Source organism: Dermacentor silvarum, chromosome 10 (genome assembly GCF_013339745.2).
Source record: "Dermacentor silvarum isolate Dsil-2018 chromosome 10, BIME_Dsil_1.4, whole genome shotgun sequence".
NCBI classification, from domain to species: Eukaryota; Metazoa; Arthropoda; class Arachnida; order Ixodida; family Ixodidae; genus Dermacentor; species Dermacentor silvarum.
This window is the reverse complement of record NC_051163.1, coordinates 76,797,695-76,817,314: the sequence shown is the minus strand read 5'-3', so window position 1 is coordinate 76,817,314 and position 19,620 is coordinate 76,797,695. Positions and strand designations below refer to the sequence as shown.

General features: G+C 48.0%; 1 protein-coding gene across 1 annotated transcript; it reads right to left on the bottom strand.

Moving 5' to 3' along the window:
• Positions 1–2,779: 2,779 nt before the first annotated feature.
• Positions 2,780–4,180, bottom strand: LOC125941047 (E3 ubiquitin-protein ligase RING1-like). Its single transcript, XM_049657961.1, has one exon. It carries the CDS (start codon positions 4,178–4,180, stop codon positions 2,780–2,782), a length of 1,401 nt encoding a protein of 466 aa, XP_049513918.1.
• Positions 4,181–19,620: the final 15,440 nt, after the last annotated feature.

Sequence of the window (19,620 nt, the reverse complement as noted above, 5' to 3'; positions counted from 1 at the left end):
TGTGAGCGTTACAAATGCGTGAGCTTTACAACGAAGTGTCTTGTATAATGAAAGGTTTAGGAGGTCCCGAGCACTTCGTTATAAAGGCGTTTGACTGCACCTTGATTTAGCGGTGTTCTTCAGAAGCCTAAAAAATTGTGGAGCCCCCATAGCGCGAGTTTTATACTTACGAGCAAGCTTTAGCTCAGGGCTAACTCCGATTGTAACACCTTTGGACCGATATGAATTAAATTTGTCGCATGCAGGATTTTTATTTGGGGCCTCATACCTTTACCAAATATTGTCGGAAGTCGCGGCAAGGCTAAGACAGAACTGAGAAGTTTACAAATCAATGTCTCTGCATACGAAACAGATCGCTGTTCTGTCAACGGCATCTTTAGAGCATCTTTAGAGCAGATGAAGCCGCCAAATATGATGTACGAATTGCCACATTATGGGAAATTATTAAAATACTTAAGAGGGGGGTCGAGAAAGTCCTGCTCGCAGATTAGTCGTATACGTAACTCTTCCCGTACCGCGCCCATTGGGTATGGTTAGCGCTCTATATTGATGGTTTGAAACGCCGCTTTCGAGACCTTCTGCGCCGCTCACAGACATATACTGCGCTATCAGACGTGAAGGAGGAGAACTATATTTTAGTTTGGTAAGCAGTTCGCTTTTTTCCCGCGAGGCGGTGACCTTTAAACGCGCTCCGAAGTTTCGCGATTGTCAAAGGAGAACGAAAAAAATGTCACAGTTTCGCCCTAAGGGCGAAGCAATGAATGCGATAGCAACACAGCAATGTCATACGAAGTAAGGTGAGCGGCTTTGGTAGCAATATGAATTGTAGTAAACATGAGCTGATTAAGTAAGCAGGTGTGCTGCGGCGTAAGTAGACCGACATGAAGAGAGACTCGATGACCACGAGAAGGCGCGTGTGAAACGGTGGTGTTGATGAGAAGCGCTTCCCGTGGGCAGCGCGTGCGAAGGGACACACCTGTAGCGCTGCACTGCCGATCCGGGCAGCATTGCGTGTGTAGCGTGCGTTGGAAAATGTGGCCCGACTATTACTAACTGAATGATTAAGCGTGGTGTGAGCGCGCACAAACACGAAGAGATCACACTGAATGACAGCAGACAACGACTGTCAAAACGCTGGCAGCAAGCGTACGCCGCAGCGGGCGAAGGTACGTGCGGTCTATCGCTTCAACGGAAACTGAGTGGCGAATGCACGCGGCGCATAAAGGTCAGAGCCGTGTGGAGATAAGAGACGGTGCGAGCGAGCGACGAGCGCGGTTGTTGGCAGAGAAGTGCGCCCCCCCCCCCCCCCCCCTTGCTCCCTCCGGCGCTGGCTTCCTGCTTCCTTGCTTGCGCGTGGGAGATTGAGTGCGTTCGCTCTCCGCGATAGCGCGCGTCCCCGCACGCTTCCTCTCGGGCATACGGCGCGCGGCGAAGATTTTATCTATAGGGAACCTCACGGCGACGGCGACGGCGACGACGACGCCGACGGCAGAAATCCGGTTCAAGTGTCCATATAATTGCTATCGCAATAAAATGACCGCCTGCTATCGATGGTTTGAAAAGCCGCTTTCGAGACCTTCCGCGTCGCTCACTGACACACTGTGCCATCGGACTAGAAAGAGGAGAAACTATATTTTCGTTTTCTAAGCAGTTCGTTTTTTTTTCCCGCCAAGTGTTGATTTTTACACGCACTCCGAAGTTTCGCGATCGTCAAAGCAGAAAGCAAAAATGTCCGGCTCCGGAAACAGCGCGAGCGCTTCGGGAGATCGCAAATGTCGCGATACCGCTGCCTCCGCGGCTGATCGTATCGATACATCGAATAGCAGCGAGTCTGAGGACGCTCACTTTTCGTCGGGCTTTGAGTCTGAAAGCTACAACGACGCAAACCAGCCCGGAACATCGGCCGTCCCAGCCCGGCACGCCCAACTGTGGTGCTTGCAGTTAAATTTTTGTAGCGAAATACCTGTGTAATAAAAAAAAAACTTTTTTTTTTCGGAGATAGTGACTAATAGACGGCAATACAATCTGAATATCTCATAATTTTCGTAACATGTTTTCCTTAGTAGACACAAACGTGTCTTTCAAACGTTGATCAATTTTGTCGCACAATCTTCATTTTAACAATTTATATCTTTTTGCTGACATACATCTAGATAATAAAACCTTTATGCGTGAAAAGTTCGTTCATTTTGCTTTCTGGTTATGCATTACAATAAATATTGAGTGCAGTAGTTCCTGCAGAAAAAAACAACATCTGCCTACCATACAAAAAATACCTATTTTCCCCATGGTAGGGAAAGATTTAAGAGCGGTGTATAATACATCCATTTTGTCCCCTTCTTAGGTATCATAGTAGGCGCAATTTACATAACTGCGACATCTTTATTATAAAGTTAGAGACTTGAAAACTTCATAGTTCTTTTCTTACTTTTGCAATTTTCGTTTTAAAATTTTGATAGCCTAAATTCAAAATGCACTACTTGAGTTACTAGTATTTTAAATGCCTTGTTTTTAATGCAACAATACTAATTACTATCGGTGCAGCGTTTGCCGAGAAAAGCGATTTCTGCGCGTCTACGTATTTAGATAGAGAAACTCCCGAGCTCTAAGTTTCCTCAAGCTTAAACCTGAAAAAGTATGCTCAAGTCGTGTACGTAACTTAGACTTGTTTCAAGCACCAGCCGAACACCTGTTCAGTTTTTTAAACATTTTTCTTTATTTTAAAACTCAGTTGCGTATACCATGTCTTTGGCGGAGTAGACAGGAAACAAGCCCAGATTCAAGGCTTCTGCTGCGCGTAGTACAGTTCAAGCCGCGCACCGTCTTTAATCATTCTCTTAACGGCATCCTGCACCGTCATCGTATCAGGGAGTACAACTACCTCGCCCGACTCGTTGGCCGCGTATATGCGGTACATCGGTAATCGCTGGTCGTTACGATTCACGCTGTCAGGAGAAAGACGACGTCTGAGGTGCGCGGCGACATCCTCCATCGTGATCTGCGCCGTCATTCTCAAACGCAGCATCGGGGACTCGGCGTTTACCAAGAAAGTGTCGAGGTGCGGCTTCAGCGTCATTACGTAGTCGCGGATACGCCGTGGCGCGAAGGCCGTGCTGGATGATTCGCGGTTAGCAGCGGCGGTAGGCATGGCGGCCGCATCGGTTGCTGATTTGCCTCTCGCATCTTCGGACGTCTCACCAGTGTCTGCGTGGAAATTCTCCGACTGAATCAGCTCGCTGCGTTGTGCCGAAGTCACGCGGCTTGCCTCTTCACTCGTATCTGTTGCATCGTGGTCAACCTGCGCCGGCGAAGCCGCGGACACGGCGTTGGACGCGGACCGCCGTGCTATCCCGGCGAATGCTACGCTTGGTGGAGGTGGCAGGGGACGGACACCTTCTCCGAGAACCCTGGCATCAACACGGCGAGCGCCAGCGTTCGGCTCCTGGGACCCCTCGGGGAGTCGCGAGGTCAACCGGTAGTCCGATCCCTTACGAGCGACGCCGTCGGCGCCTGCCGCGAACGCCTGTGATACACGGCCTACCTGCCGAGGCTGCTGGAATACGTACAAATACCTTCGCTGTGCCGTTGGCGAAGTCAGTGCCGATACTTTCGGAACGTTTGCTTTCACTTCGACACAACCCGTGTTAGCCGTCGTCGGAGCCAAATCGTTCCCAATCGCCGTCGAGATCGTCTCGCAGCGAGCCTTCTTAACGCAGTGCTTCTGGCCAACGTCACTGTCTTTGACGATGCTCTGCTCACATGCTTGCTTTGGAACACCGCGTTTCACGCCTTCGCGAAGCTGGCCGCCTTGCGAAGCAGTCGCGCGCTCGGCTGACGACGCGCCGTCTTCGTCGTAGTTGGGGAGAAGCGCGGCGATCATGGCATCCATGCGGTAGTCACGCCGCAGCGACCGCTTCGAGACGAGCTTACGACGGCATGTCGGGCATTCCTTTTTGCACCTGCGCAGCGATGTGGTGATGCACTCCTCGCAAAAGCGGTGAAGGCAGTCCGTCGCCACAGTTTTCCTGAACAAGCCTAAGCAGATGGGGCACGTGAAATCCGGGACATAGCTTTCGTCGCCAACGATTACCTCCGTATCGTCTGTCACCAACTTGTGGGGGAGTCGTTGGAGTTCGTAAGCGCTCAGTTGCCAGTTCTTGCTCAAGTTCGAAGACGTCATCGCGAATACAAGGCGCAGTGCGTCCTTTGTACGTTGCAACAGCGTTTAGGCTCACAAATTCTTCTCGATTACACGCGAACACAATGGCGTAGCTTTGCTGAGTTCGAGGGGGGTGATTTCTGGCGATTCTGCCGCAGTCGCAGCCGTAGTCAGAGCCTGTGGCTCTACAGAAAAACGAACCTGAAACTTGGCGTCATGGCTTTCAATGTTGCTTTCTCACCGAACCCAGCAAATTCGCCTAAGGAAATGCTAAAACAGCTGTTGTGTACAGGCGTTCAACGCCTCTGTGGACGGTTGTGTTTCGTAAACACGAAATTGTGAAATTCTTCGTGATTAAGCGCGAACACAATAGCGTAGCGCTGCTCAGTTCGAGGTAAGGAGAAGGGGTGATTTCTGGCGAATATATCGTAGTCGCAGCCATAGCCAGAGCCTCTGGCTCTACAGAAACGAACCTGAAACTCGGCGTCGTGGCTTTCAATGTTGCCTTCTCATCGAACCCACCAAATTGGCCTCAGGAAATGCTAAAACAGCTGTTGTGTACACGCGTACAACGCCCCTGTGGACGCTGGTGTATCGTGAACATGAAATCACGAAATTCTTCGTGCAATAGCACGGATGACGGTATCCGTCTAATGTGTTCGAGGATACCGTCTCTTATCACTTCGGGGAGTGCTGCTTCCTCTAGCATTATACAATGTATTCTGCTCCTCTTCCTAGGAATTCCAGTTTCGCTATCGTCTCGTTGCTTCCCGTCATGAGCTCTACACGAAACGATGGCAGATAACCGTTACAGTGGTACAAAATAGCAGCGCTGCGCTGTAATTTTGCCAGAGCTCTTTTGCTGACTGGCCTACTTGTTAGGACACTATTGCCCCTTCAAAAGCAATCGGCGAATGGGAGTCCACGAACTGTGGCTGTTTAATTATGTTGCACCTGCTTTTCCTTTAAAGGGGCCCTGAAACACCCCTCTGGCTTGGTGAAATAACACTCCGCGGGTAGCGTACGCTGCTGTGAACATCTCAGCCAAGTTTTGCGGTGCGCGGAGCTCGCAAGCGGAGCGTGAAGTCGCCTTTTTCTCAAACGCTCTTTTAACCAGAAGCTATGCTCCTCACTCTTTTCTGGACGCTTTATTTGGAATGTAGTGACAAACACGGACTTAAGCGAGAGATGAGGACGAAGAGTGTTGTTGTTACTCGCGCTCGCTCTGCTTTGTTGAGCGGAACGTTCTCGTGTCGCCTAATTATTTACATAAATCACGCCCTGACCTGAACGTCTGCTTGCATTTGGTGGAGGCTGCTGGTTTCACTCGTCACCCTGGAAATCCGTACCCGGACTCTACCTCCAGCCTCGGCTATGTCTGACGACAAGGCTCCGCAAGAAGCTACGCTACCCACGGCTGTCATCTGTTCCGGCGTGCCAAGGCAGCGCGACCCTGTTCCATTCAGTGGCACCGACGACCACGACGTGGAGGACTGGCTGTCCTCCTACGAACGAGTGAGTGCGCACAAGTGGGATGGTGCCGACAAACTCACCAACGTCATCTTTTAGTTGAGCCATCTGGTCCTTCTATGGTTTAGCAACCACAAAGTTCACGTTGCGAACTGGTCATCTTTTAAGATGAGCTTCGCAGAGGTATTCGGCCGTCCCGCTGTGCGCAGCTCCGCGCCGAATAGCGCCTTGCGTGGTCGCGTCCAGAACTCCGGCGAAAACTTTACCGCCTACATTGAAGATGACGTCGACCTCTGCCGCCGCATGAATCCTTCCATATGTGAGGCTGACAAAATCACACAAATTACGAAAGGCATCGAGGACGACGCCTTCCACATGCTTGTTGCGAAGAACCCCTGCCGACGTGATTCAGCTCTGCCAAAGTTGCGACGAGCTGAGGAAACGACGCATTTCCACGCGGTGGTCTAACTTCGACACGACCGACATATCGGCTCTCACCGTTCGCGATGATTCAGTTGACCACAGTTCCTTGCTGCAGCAAATACAGCAGTTTGTTCGTGAAGAAGTGGCACGGCAATTGTCCCTTAATTGTGTCGTGCATGCCTGAGCCTACGCAATCACTCACTCCGTCGCTTCGACACGCCATTCAGCAGCAAGTTTCCGAGGCGCTGCCTATTGCCCAATGCCCAATGCCTCATGCGCAACAGCATCCACCTGTCTCCGCCCCTCTAACCTGCGCTGAAATGACAGCCAGGCCTCGTGCTTCCTTGGCCAGAGATCCCGGGCCTCCATCAAGCGCCTTCTACGTGGCACGGTCTCCTGTACGTATGGCCCCGTTCCCTCTTTTGCGTCCCGCACCACCACCCACACACCCTTGGCGTATTGCAGACAACTGGCCGATGCAAGCAGACGTTCAGTTCAGGGCGTGATTAATATAAATTAGCAGGCGACACGAAAACGGTGCGGTCAACGGCAAAGCAGAGCAAGCACGAGCACCAACAACACTCTTCGTCCTCGTCTTTCGCTCGAGTCCGTGTCTGTCGCTACAGTAAAAAAGCGCATTCCAATACGCTGCTTCTGTCGGTAGGTGCGGTCGGCTACGTAGCATAGATACCGCGGCCGCCGCGGGGTGCCGCCAACCCCTGGAAGGTGAGTGCTAGTTTCGGTTTCAAGGAACATGCGTACTCCAAGCGGTGGCTGGTCATCCGAAGTTATTATTGCGATAGGAATTATATGGACACTTCAACCGGATTTCTGCCGTCGGCGTCGCCGTGAGGTTCCGTATAGATAAAATCTTCGCCGCGCGCCGTATGCCCGAGTGGAAGCGTGCGGGGACGCGCGCTATCACGGAGAGCGAACGCACTCAATCTCCCACGCGCAAGCAAGGTAGCGGGAAGGCAGCGCTGGAGGGAGCGGGGGGAGGGGGGGGGGCAACAACCGCGCTCGTCGCTCGCCCGCACCGTCTCTTAGCTCCACACGGCTCTGACCTCTATGCGCTGTGCATTCGCCGCTCAGTTTCCGTTGAAGCGATAGACCGCACGTACCTTCGCCCGCTGCGGCGTATGCGCTTGCTGCCAGCGTTTTGACAGTCGTTGTCTGCAGTCATTCAGTGTGATCTATTCATGTTTGTTTGTGCACGCTCACACCACGCTTGTTCATTCAGTTAGTAATAGTCGGGCCACATTTTCCAACGCACGCTACACATGCAATGCTGCCCGCATCGGCAGCGCAGCGCTACAGGTGTGTCCCTTCGCACGCGCTGCCCACGGGAAGCGCTTCTCATCAACACCACCGTTTCACACACGCCTTCTCGTGGTCATCGAGTCTCTCTTCATATCGGTCTACTTACGCCGCAGCACACCTGCTTACTTAATCAGCTCATGTTTACTACAATTCATATTGCTACCAAAGCCGCTCACCTTACTTCGTATGACATTGCTGTGTTGCTATCGCATTCATTGCTTCGCCCTTAGGGCGAAACTGTTTGAAGTGCAGAGATGACAGGTAGATTTGAACTTCGAAGTCTTCCAGGCGGCGGGCGGAACCGTGGAGCGTTTGTGTATTATGTTGAGTTTTCGTGAAATGTGAGTGTCGTGCATTGCATGCCATGTGTGTATTGATATTTCGAACCCACTGACATTTTTTTTCCTCACGCAGCAACTCTTTTAAGTATTCTTTTTTTCCGCGCACAGTAGTGGACTGGAACCAGCTAAAAAAATGAAGTACGTCGTCTCTGCGCCAACATTAACTTCTTTTTTATCATGTTTACAGTGACATTATTTTGTTTGTGCCATGTTTGCAGTGACAGTGTTTTACTTCTTTAGAGTAACGTTGCGTGTGCCCAATCTGTACGCTTTGTATTTATTCAAATAACAGTTTTCTTTATTAACGTGTGCATTTTCTGTACATACCAATGTATTCGTTATGCTTGTACCACCCTGCTAAAATCACCGCATTGTGATTGCAGTATTTATTAAATAAATATAAATAAATAATAGCGTTTTTTTTTTCGATAAAGCCTCCGAACACCTGCCACGCAGGAATGTACTAGAAGTACTCGAAAGAGCAGTGCAGCCCTATTTACAACGCGCTCCCATCTTGAGCTGCCCTGAAGGTGTTGATGACAGTCATGCGATACGATCCGCAAATCTAATTACCGAGAAGTTTCTGAGAATACTCCTTGTAAATCAGTCAAACCAACTGACTGAAGAAAACGACAAGCCTTCGGCCTATGTAGACAAGTCGCCAAGGAAACACTTTAGATTGTAATTGTGAATAAGACACATTTGTGAGCTACTGTGCCCGCAAGTTTTCGCCTGAAAGTATGGCAACCATTGTAAGTGCATACGAGCAATAAATATTTATTATTGCGATAGCAATTATATGGCCACTTCAACCGGATTTCTGCCGTCGGCGTCGCCGTGGCCGTCGCCGTGAGGTTCCGTATAGATAAAATCTTCGCCGCGGGCCGTATGCCCGAGCGGAAGCGTGAGACGAGAAAACGATCGCCTGAAGGCGCTGCTGCGCCTCCTGACAGCGCCCCCAATGTGAAAATTTGAAGCAGCGCGGTCGCTCCGCGGTGCAGTCTCCGCTTTTTTTACATTGTTTCGCCCGCGCTTTCCTTCGCTGCTCGTGCTCACGGCGCTCCGTTTTCGACGGCGGCAGATCGCCTGCTTGCTGAACAGCGATAGCAAAGACTGCAGTGCGATTTCAAGACGGTTGCCGACGCCAACAGTTTTTTTCGTGGCGGCAACCTCAAGAAAGGGGAGCGTCTGCTTCCACACATGTGTGGTGTTGAAAAATTGTGGGCGGTGATGTGACAGTGAAATCCAAGTGCGTGTCGGAGGTGACCAACAAGATTGTATACGACAGCGAGTTAGAGGTACACATCGAGTTCAGTCATTTAGTCACTTTTATTTCTCTATGGTGCAGTCACAAAGCGGTCGTGCATGCTTGCAGAGATGTGCAGAGATGGTGACGATTGAGGTTGGTTTCGTTGGTCCCTGGGCGCGCACACGCGGCTGCTCTCAATTTGGCCCCCAGGGAGTGGCATCAGCACTGTCGGAACAGAAAGAATGCATGTATTAGGCACCAATAAGCCAATAAAATTAATTAACGATGTAAGTAGTACATATGTGCATAATGCCTTATATCATGCTGTATAAATATTTAATGTATATCATGCCTTATTCAATGCTAGAGTCATGGCAACTCATTGCATTCTTGAGCAAGGCATCTTTTCACTGGTCATGAGAAATCACTCGTAGAAACTGCTCCACGAAATGAGCCCAGGTCACGGTAACGAGCGATTACCTTGGGACCAGCAGCACGAGCGCAAGAATTAGCGATACATGCCTCACCAAAGCAAATCTAGTTTCTCGTCGGGCGAATGCCCCGCCGCAGCAAAAGTAAGCTCACACCGATGGCCGGCTACTACACGAAATGAAGATTCTTGGCGGGAAGAGTGAAGCAGGAAGAATGTGCAAGGTGGCAATTACTTTAAAACATGCTTGGATATTGTGAACCCAGAAAGCATGGCCAAGCAACAAACATAACGCGCGCGTCTCGGGCAGCTGCTTTGCGATCTGCCGCTTACCGACGCATGCGATGACCGCAGCTTGCATTAAATACGGATTGCCACCACACAATCGACAAGTAACGTGCGGCCCTATTTGTTGCCTGTACAACTAGGAATTTAAGTTGCAGCGTTTGGAAAAAGGATATAATTATCTTGAGCCAGTCTGCCGATCGCGAGTGAACGAAGAGTACAATAAATTAAATTCGTAGGTTTTACGTGTCAAAAGCACAATATCATTATGAGGCACGCTGTAATGGAGGGTCTCAGTAATAAATTTGACCCCCGGGGGTTCTTTAACGTGCACAAAAATCAAAGTACATGGCAAGAACTGTATTTTTGCATTTCGCCCCCATCGAAATGCGGCCGCCGTGGCCGGGAATCGAGCTCGCGTCGTCGAGCTTAGCAGCGCTACACGTATGCATTTACCGCTAAGCTAACACGGCGGATTTCACTGTACGATTCAACTACGCGACACGTCTAAACAAACGGCCATGCGCTAAATACAGGGACATTACTATTGCGTTTTTATCGAGCAGCCGTGATATTGCACGTGAATGCGAAAGTACGTGACTTACTTGACTCGGCGCACCGCAGTTATCCACGCTTGTCGTCTGTCCTTCTCGTACCACCTTCCCGGAATTCTGTAGAACTTCACGGGCGGCTTTCGACTTTTCGGCAATCAACAACACAGCAGTATTGCGTGCCACATTTCCTGGTTGATGAGGTCACGCTCGCTGTCACGAAAACAACGCACGCGGTCGCTCGCGCCGTAGAGAACACGGGCGCGCGCTGGCCCGGCGGCGACCTTCGACACTTCCGTCCTCCCGCCAGGGGAGTGGGCGGCGCTGGTGCCGCGCGGGCAAACTTTAGGTTGCCTCGTCGAAGCGGGAAGCGAGCGCCGGAGAAAGCGGGGAAGGGGGGGGGGGGGGCGCACTTCTACTCTGCCAACAACCGCGCTCGTCGCTCGCCCGCCCCGTCTTATCTCCACATGGCTCTGACCTTTATGCGCTGTGCATTCGCCGCTCAGTTTCCGTTGAAGCGATAGACCGCACGTACCTTCGCCCGCTGCGGCGTATCCGCTTGCTGCCAGCGTTTTCACAGTCGTTGTCTGCAGTCATTCAGTGTGATCTATTCATGTTTGTTTGTGCGCGCTCACACCACAGTTAGTAATAGTCGGGCCACATTTTCCAACGCACGCTACACATGCAATGCTGCCCGGATCGGCAGTGCAGCGCTACAGGTGTGTCCCTTCGCACGCGCTGCCCACGGGCAGCGCTTCTCATCAACACCACCGTTTCACACGCGCCTTCTCGTGGTCATCGAGTCTCTCTTCATGTGGGTCTACTTACGCCGCAGCACACCTGCTTACTTAATCAGATCATGTTTACTACAATTCATATTGCTACCAAAGCCGCTCACCTTACTTCGTATGACATTGCTGTGTTGCTATCGCATTCATTGCTTCGCCCTTAGGGCGAAACTGTGACATTTTTTTTTTTTTACAGCGAAGCTGTATATGTCTAGGCGAAACGTCCGTCCGTACCCAGGGGCGTAATTTTACAACGGATCGGAATGCGAACCATTCACTTGCCCTCACGTGATTGGTCGGAATTGTGGTTGCGTCAGGGGCCGTCAGAGACAGCGGGGCGGTAACGCGAATTTTGAACATCTCGCATCTGTCAATCATTTTCAAAGCGAGCCCGTCGTCGGCCAAGAGCGAAACCGGCGAAGACGTAGTCCGATTTGGGTTCCATTGCTGTGGCTTGGCTGTTGGCTTGCGACCATGGCCGCGCGCACCAGCGGCGCTGCTATTGCGCTGCCCCGGAGACCGACGGGCGTCGCACGCGAGCGTGTTGGTTGCCTCGGAGCCTATGACGTGCCCTGGTCGTCTGCTTAGCGTTGCTCTCCCGGTGTGGACGATTGATGGAGGTTGCGGGAGGTTGCTGGAGGCGTGCGTTCGAAGAGATGGCGGAAAATTATTCGCGGCGTCACTGTTGGCTTTCCAAGTAGACATTTTGCTGGCTGTGCTACGAACTAAAGAAGACTCGGGTGCCAGTGGCCATTCACGGAGAGGAAGGAATTGTGCGCTATGGTTCCACGCCACCGGCCTGCACTTCCAGAGGTCTGTCGGAAGCGAAGCATTCATTGGAGTGGTACAGATCTCCGTCGCCGACACTCTTCACGACCGTTTATTCCTCTCACAATTACTCTTGTTGGCCTGCAGAAGGGCTGGGTCAGCTGTCCTGTGACCCCGGCTGCCAAAGCCAAAGAGACATTTGCATTTTGAGATCAAATTCCAGGTGCTATCGCCAGCGTCCATAGCACGAAGATCGCCATTTAGCAGCCAGAAGGTTTCAACCCAGGCTGCTCGAGCGCTTCCTTTGCTCGGCTAAGAAGACAGCAGAGTCACGACGGGAAGAGTCTAGCGATATCTGATTTGGCTGCCCTTTTTTGCTCTAGTTCGTGAGTGCCGCACTTTCGTTTTCAATTTCACGGTGCAGCGCACACCGTTAGCACTAGCGCTCTTCGAGTTTACTTCACGCATGCAAAGCAGGACCCGTATTTTGTAATTTTCGATTTCATTTTCCAGTGTTTTAATCACGCTACGCGCCTAAAGGCAGATCACAACGGCAGCGCGGCAGCGTGAGAGTCATGTCCGAGCCGATGACGAAGGGCGAACAAAAAAGAAAAATTGACATGGAACGCTAGAAAACGTGTGTCTATAAGCCATTTCACGATTCTCTTGCACTCGCTACTTTGGAAGCTTGCTGGAAGTGCATGCCTGGTGCATGCATCTTGCAAGCTCCTGGTACACTCTAAAAAAAGTATCGTGCCCCCAAACAATAATCATCTGCCTTGCTTGCGTTTCCTTTCTTGAAACTTAGCGCTCGCTACTTTCCTGCCAAGAATGCTGCGTCACGCTGATAACTCGCAAGCCTTTTGTGACTAGGAAGTACCGGGCTCACAGCGCTAAAGAAAGGAGACGCCGACAATGCAGACGACGATCATTGTTTGGGGACAAGATACGACCCAAAGGGTGTAAACGTTTTTTATAGCGTAGCAGACGATGCTGCGCTTCACTCCGCCAACTCATTCAACACAACGCTTGCGGCAACGTTTTAGATACTTTTTCTACCTATAAACGCATCTATAAAAGTATCTATAAACGTTGGCTTGCGACAGTACCTGTCGGTATGAATGAAAGAAAAGAACATAAATAAATTACTACAAGCATTGCGTAAGAACCCGGCGCGGCACATTAATACTTTAAAGCTTGCAAGATATTGTTTAATTTATATTTATATTTAATGAGCAACCTGGAACATGCTGCAGTTCTTCCGAGTAACGCGCTCTATGATGGCGCGCACTTCAGAGGCGGCACCCTGTTTTTTATTGGCCAGGTCATCCCCTTCTTTCATTTCCTGCTTGGGAGCAGCCCATTTAGCGACCCAAGCGCCGAAGTGAACCGTTCGCTTTCCGAACCGTTATAAGATTCCGCCCCCAAAGGGCCCTCCATGGGAACCAACGCATATGGGCAAAAGAAAAGACGAAAAAAGACAAAAAAAAAACTGTCAGCCCTTCCGCTGGCGTGGAGACGGAAGACCAGTGAAGCTGTACTATGGTGAGAGTTATGTTTTCCAAGTATGACTACTAAGATGTAATGGTATAATTGGTTATTTGCACTATTAAAGAATGAGAAATATATATTATCCTGTGGTTTTCATTTATTTAGTGACCACAGGGACCATGGCCTTAAGGTCGCTACGGTATACCGCCATAGGGTGTACGGCAAGATTGGCACGTTCTTCATAAACACGGCACCAACGCCGCTCGCGTTCGGTGCGAACGCGGGCAAAACGCCGCCACCGTCCACAACAGTTCTGCGCGTTGTTTGTGTGACCTCACACAACCGCTGTAAAAACGCTGGCGTGAGCAAGCGCGCCCGCAGCAGCGAGCGAAGGTTCATGCGGTCGATCGCTTCAACGGAAACTGAGCGGCGAAAGCACAGCACATACAAAGGTAGGAGCCGTGTTGCAGATCGCTTTCAAGATGCGGTGCGCGCGACCGCCCGGCGCCGCGCAAAGTACAAGTTGCACATGCTGCGACTGGAGCGAAAAAAATCGGTGCGGTCACACGCGTCACAGTGCGATTTTTGGAGGACTCATTCACATGAATACAGTGGATTGCCACTGTAACATGAAGGCGATTTCAACAATGCGACTGGTGCGACGCCCAGGGTTGCTTGCTGCCAGGTTTTGCTGCAGACGCCGCATAATTCTTTAGTGTAATGAAATAGACGTGCGCGGTATATTATAATTGACCTCTCTTCATTAGGACCAAATAATACGTGCGTTTTGTAATTAAAACGCTTCAACGTTTAATTTGTTTTGGAGTAGGCAACAGCGGTTTATGAAGTTCAATACGAGGAGACATGGCGAACGTCAACAGCTGTTCGCAGCTGGCCGTTCAGCACTGTGTGCTGTCTCGTGTGTCGTTTATGTCCGTGGACATCGTTCTTCCTGCGATACAACAAAATACAAGAGGACCTATCAACAAGCCCATATAGCTGTTGTCAAGGCATATGTAGTATTCGGAATTCGGCTGCAGCGAAGTCGTCATGTCAACGCAGAGGCCCTCGCGCTAGCCGTGCTTAACGTCAGCTTCTGAAGAACGGATGTGTGTATATTGCTCGTAAATGCACGTAAGCGGTTCCTACTCCCAGCAATATTCTTGCACCAAACTTAGCAGCAAGCACAAACCCAAAAGCTCACGTCTGCTCCTGAAGGAAGCCGCAAATGATGTGTGTGTAATTACTGAACGTGCTATGGAATTGTGTGTGAACGTTAACCTTACCGCCAGCCTGGTTCGTCCGTCGCGGCGCGTGTGCTGTAATTATTCATACAAATGCTCTCTGAATATTTCCAAAGGCGTAAAAGCCGACACCACATTTTTTAGGAGGTGCAGTCACCTGTGTACGCAGTATCATGTTGTTGCCTCAAAACATGGCTCGTACCCACAGGGGGGATTAGCCACATTAGATTGTTTGAAATATGCGTCTAACAAAACACAAATTGGTGGAAAGGCAACCATTTAACACAAAGGAATAGTCAACCCCATGCCAACAGAAATTTTGAGAGGGCACATTCATAAATTTAGGGGGGAAAAATCAGGTGAAACGTCCCACAGACGGTACCCTAGCAGTGAAGCCTTCCTGACGCTTCAATAAACTTGTGGATAGCAGAGATCATTGACCCATGGCTTGTGCCTAATTGATACGCACCAAAGGACAAAATGTTTGGTGTAGTAAGCGCTAAACCCAGCTTACTTGTAGAAAATACTACGAACCTTCTGCGGAGGGAGGAGAAGCGGCGGCAAGAAAGAAACAAACGGTCCATAGTTTCTGGTTCACTACAAAAAGAACACAGGTTAGTTATGGACAAACCAGATCTATGAAGGTGAAAATTTAGGCGGGGAATTCTACAACGAAAGCTTGATAATGTCACCTCACATTGTCGTGAAAGACATTTGTCCGTGTTCCACCGGAAATTTAGATGTCGAAAATCCTCTGCTAAAAGTAGGGATGATTTAGTACAATTTAGAAATAAAAAGCGTTTAAATCTAGCACCTGTTTAAAAGCGAAATCAGGAAGGATATTTAAGACAGGACCATTTAGTGAAAATGATGCGAGCGAGTCAGCTGATTCATTTAAAGAAATTCCACTATTACGGGGACCCATAAAAAGCGGACTTCAGACAAATTGTCTGGAGCAAGAGTCGAAAATATACTCAGTAGGTGTGACCGATTTGTAGAAGGTAAATTAGAACAAACCGACAGGGCATCGGTAACAATTATTACTTTCGATGTCTGGGGGACCCAATTTTCTAATGGCTAGAATGATGGCCAGAAATTCTGCAAGAAATATTGGGGTGTAATCTGCTAGACGGAGAGGAAAAGACCAGTTAAGCTGATTTGAAAAGATGCCCACTGCGGCCTTCTCTGCATTTTGTGTAGCGTCCATAGAAATAACCAAATGAAACTGAAATTCACTAAGATGATCTTGAAGGAGACCTTCAATTAAGTATGCGTGACGGAAAAAGTTTTGCGTGTTTTGGAAAAATATAATCAAAAATCAAGTTCACCTTTAACGAATCAGTTTTTGGAGAAATCAGGCACGTTAGGCGAACATAAAGTTTTGATAACAGCGTCTGAACAAAAACAACTTGAGGTTGTCGATAACGCCGCCAATGTGTTCGGAAAAATAAATCGGGATAATTGATGAAAACGGATTGCAAGCGGGATAGGGATGCATCATAAAGCTTTAGAAAAGTCACGACAGTAACATATTATTCTGACAGGCATGGGCGTCGTTTACTTTCCCGTCCTGTTTCTCGCACGGTTAGTGTGCTGTGAATCTGTATCAAAAAGCTTAAGTTAATATGCTGCAGTACGTAGCGCAGCCACGTGCACCCCACGGCTAAAAATAAAATACATTGTTAGGAGTAAGTTTCTTCAATAGCAAAATCGAACGCTAAAATTTTGTATTCATAGTGGCAAATGTAAAGTAAGAAGCTATCGAAACTATCCGCCAATAGCATGCGTGTGCTTCTACCTGCTTGAGCACATTATCTTAAATGTGAGGCTGAAACCCCCAAATAACCAAAAAACATATGCAACTGGAGCAGGCACTATGGTTCCGTTCCTGGAAATAAAAGCCAGCATCCGCCATTCTGTTAAGCTAGTCATGTGCTTAACCTATATTAGACCAATGTTAGAGCAAGCTAATTGGAGCCATTTCAAACTAGATTATTTGACCAAAATAAGAAACTGCAAGGAAAGTGTCAAGGTACAATCTAATCTGGTATTCCCGAACCGATTGTATTATCAAAGCTTTATGCCTCCTTGAATTGCCTGCGTTAACCCAACGCTGAAAACAGCGGAAGCTGATTCCCTTTCTTGCAGTTGAAAAGCTGCTAGAATCTCCATAATTTACAGACTACATATGTTCCGAGAGAAAGTGAGGGGCACTGACAATATGCCCAATCTTTTGCATGAGCTTTCACCTTGAAAAAGAATGGAATAAAAATATTTACCTTTGCAAGCCTCAGAATACATTCTCAAAATTTTGAGGAGACCACATTAAATTTTTGAGATATAGACAATAAAAAGTGTGCATAAGTACAAGTACACACTGAACACACTTAAGTGGTTGAGTGGCCAGCTGCGAGTGCAAGAGCGTCCATAGCTGCTACCTCGAGGTAACTGCTAAGTTGCACGTGTGTTTCTCATATAGCCCATGTACCTGGCAAGGGAATGGTTATACGTGGTCCCATTGCAGCAGTGGCCTGTGCTTTTTCTTTCTGTTTTTTCAATAGCTGGTGGCTCGCTGATTCTATCTGTTTATGTGTTTAGCATTTGTATGCATCTTATGTGCATGTGTTTGTATCATGTTCTGATTGTTGTACTTGCAGTGAATAAAGCATCTTTTTTAATATATTGCACAACACAGTCATTTATTCAACTTCGAGTTCAAATGCACAAAATATGTGGCCACCCAGTAATGGCCAAGATAGCCAGCAGGATTGGCAAAAGTATGATGCAGATCCAATGCACTTGTTTGAATTGACATCAGGCGAAGCTTTCATGCAACGGTCAGTTAAACTCTGGAAAACTAACTACAATGTGTACAGTTGTCCATATTTCATCTGATGCAATATGTACTCATATGCAATGTTTGCTTATTCACCGCACAGGTCACATAATGTAATGTATACATAGCTCGGTGAACTCACTCAAACGTCGGCTCACTAAGACTTCAAACTAACCATGAGTCTGAGCTCGTGTGAGCCTGTCTGAGTAGAAGTTTGGTGAATACGAGCAAGAGTAAACATTTAGTGAATATTCTCAAGTGGTAGTCAGAGCAATCTCATCTGAGTATAATTTTGGTGACTGAGTCAGAGCAAGCTGGCTTAAGTAGATTTTTGATGAATATGACTCATTGCAAGCTCGCCTGAGTACACTTTTGATGAATATAAGCCAGAGCACGCTCAGCTGAGTAGAATTTTGGGGAACATAAGTCAAAGCAGGCTCGGCTAAGTAGATTTTTGGTTAATATGACCCAACGCACGCTTGCCTGAGTAGAATTTTGATTAATGTGAATCAGAGGGAGCTCGGCTAAGTAGATTTTTGGTTATTATGACTCAATGCAAGCTCACCTGAGTAGAATTTTGAAGAATATGAGTCAGAGCAAGCTCGCCTAAGTAGATTTTTGTTGAATATGGGTCAGAGCAAGCTCGCCTAAGTAGATTTTTGGTGAATATGACTCAGTGCAAGCTCACCTGAGTAGAATTTTGATGAATATGAGTCAGAGCAAACTGGGCTAATTAGATTGTTGGTGAATATGAGTCAGAGCAAGCTTCGATACGTAGATGTTTGGTGAATATGACTCAGTTAAGCTCGCCTGAGTATAATTTTGATGAATATAGGTCATAGCAAGCTAAGCTGAGTAGAATTTTGGTGAATGAGTCAGAGCAAGGTCGGCTAAGCAGATGTTTTGTAAATATGACTTAATGCAAGCTCGCCTGAGTGTAATTTTGTTGAATGTAAGTCAGAGCAAGCTCAGCTGAGTCAATTTTGGGTGAATATAACTCAGATCAAGCTTCGCTAAGTAGATTTTTGATGAATATGACTCAGTGCAAACTCGCCTGAGTATAATTTTGATTATATAAGTCAGCGAAAGCTTAGCTGAGTGAAATTTTGGTGAATATAGTCAGAGCAATCTCGAATAAGTAGATGTTTGGTAAATATGAGTCACAACAACCTTGGCTAATTAGATTTTTGGTTAATATGACTCAGTGCAAGCAAGCCTGAGTAGCATTTTGATGAATATGAGTCAGAGTAAGCTCAGCTAAGTTAGATATTTAATTAATATGTCCCAGTGCCACCTGCCTGAATCGCATTTTGATACATATGAGTCAGTGCAAGCTTGGCTACTTATATTTTTCGTGAGTATGACTCTATGCAAGCTCACCTGAGTAGAATTTTGATGAGTAAGAGTCAGAGCAACCTCAGCTAAGTAGATTTTTTGTGAATATGACTCAGTGCAAGGTCACTTGAGTAGATTTTGATTATTATAAGTCTGAGCAATCTCGGCTAAGTAGATTTTTGGTGAATATAAGTCAGAGTAAGCTCGGCTAAGTAGATTTTTGGTGAATACGAGTCAAAGCAGGCTCGGCTAGGTAACTTTTTGGTGAATATGAGTCAGAGCAAGCTCGGCAACATAGATTTTTGGTGAATATGAGTCAGAGCAAGGTCGGCTCAGTAGATTATTGGTGAATATGACTCAATGCAAGGTTGCCTGAGTAGCATTTTGATAAATATGAGTCAGGGCAAGCTCGGCTAAGAAGATTATCGGTGAATATGAGTTGGAGCAAGCACGGCTTAGTATATTTTTGGTGAATATGAGTCAGAGCAAGCTCGACTAAGTAGATTTTTGGTGAATAAGGCTCAGTGCAACCTTGGCTAAGTAGATTTTTGGCGAATATCACTCAGTGCATGCTCGCCAGAGTAGAAGTTTGATGAAAACGAGTCAGAGCAAGCTCGGTTAAGTAGATTTTTGGTGAATATGAGTCAGAGGAAGCTCGGCTATGTAGATTTTTGGTGAATAAGGCTCAGTGCAAGCTCGCCTGAGTAGAATTTTGATGAATATGAGTCTGAGCAAGCTCAGCTGGGTAGAATATTGGTGAATATGAGTCAGAGCAAACTGGGCTAAGTAGATTTTTGGTGAATATGAGTCAGAGCAAGCTTCGATACGTAGATTTTTGGTGAATATGACTCAGCTAAGCTCGCCTGAGTATAATTTTGATGAATATAGGTCATAGCAAGCTCAGCTGAGTAGAATTTTGGTGAATGAGTC

Bases quoted from the DNA above. Each gene is read 5' to 3' on its own strand.
- LOC125941047 (XM_049657961.1), bottom strand. From the start codon at position 4,180: ATGACGTCTTCGAACTTGAGCAAGAACTGGCAACTGAGCGCTTACGAA.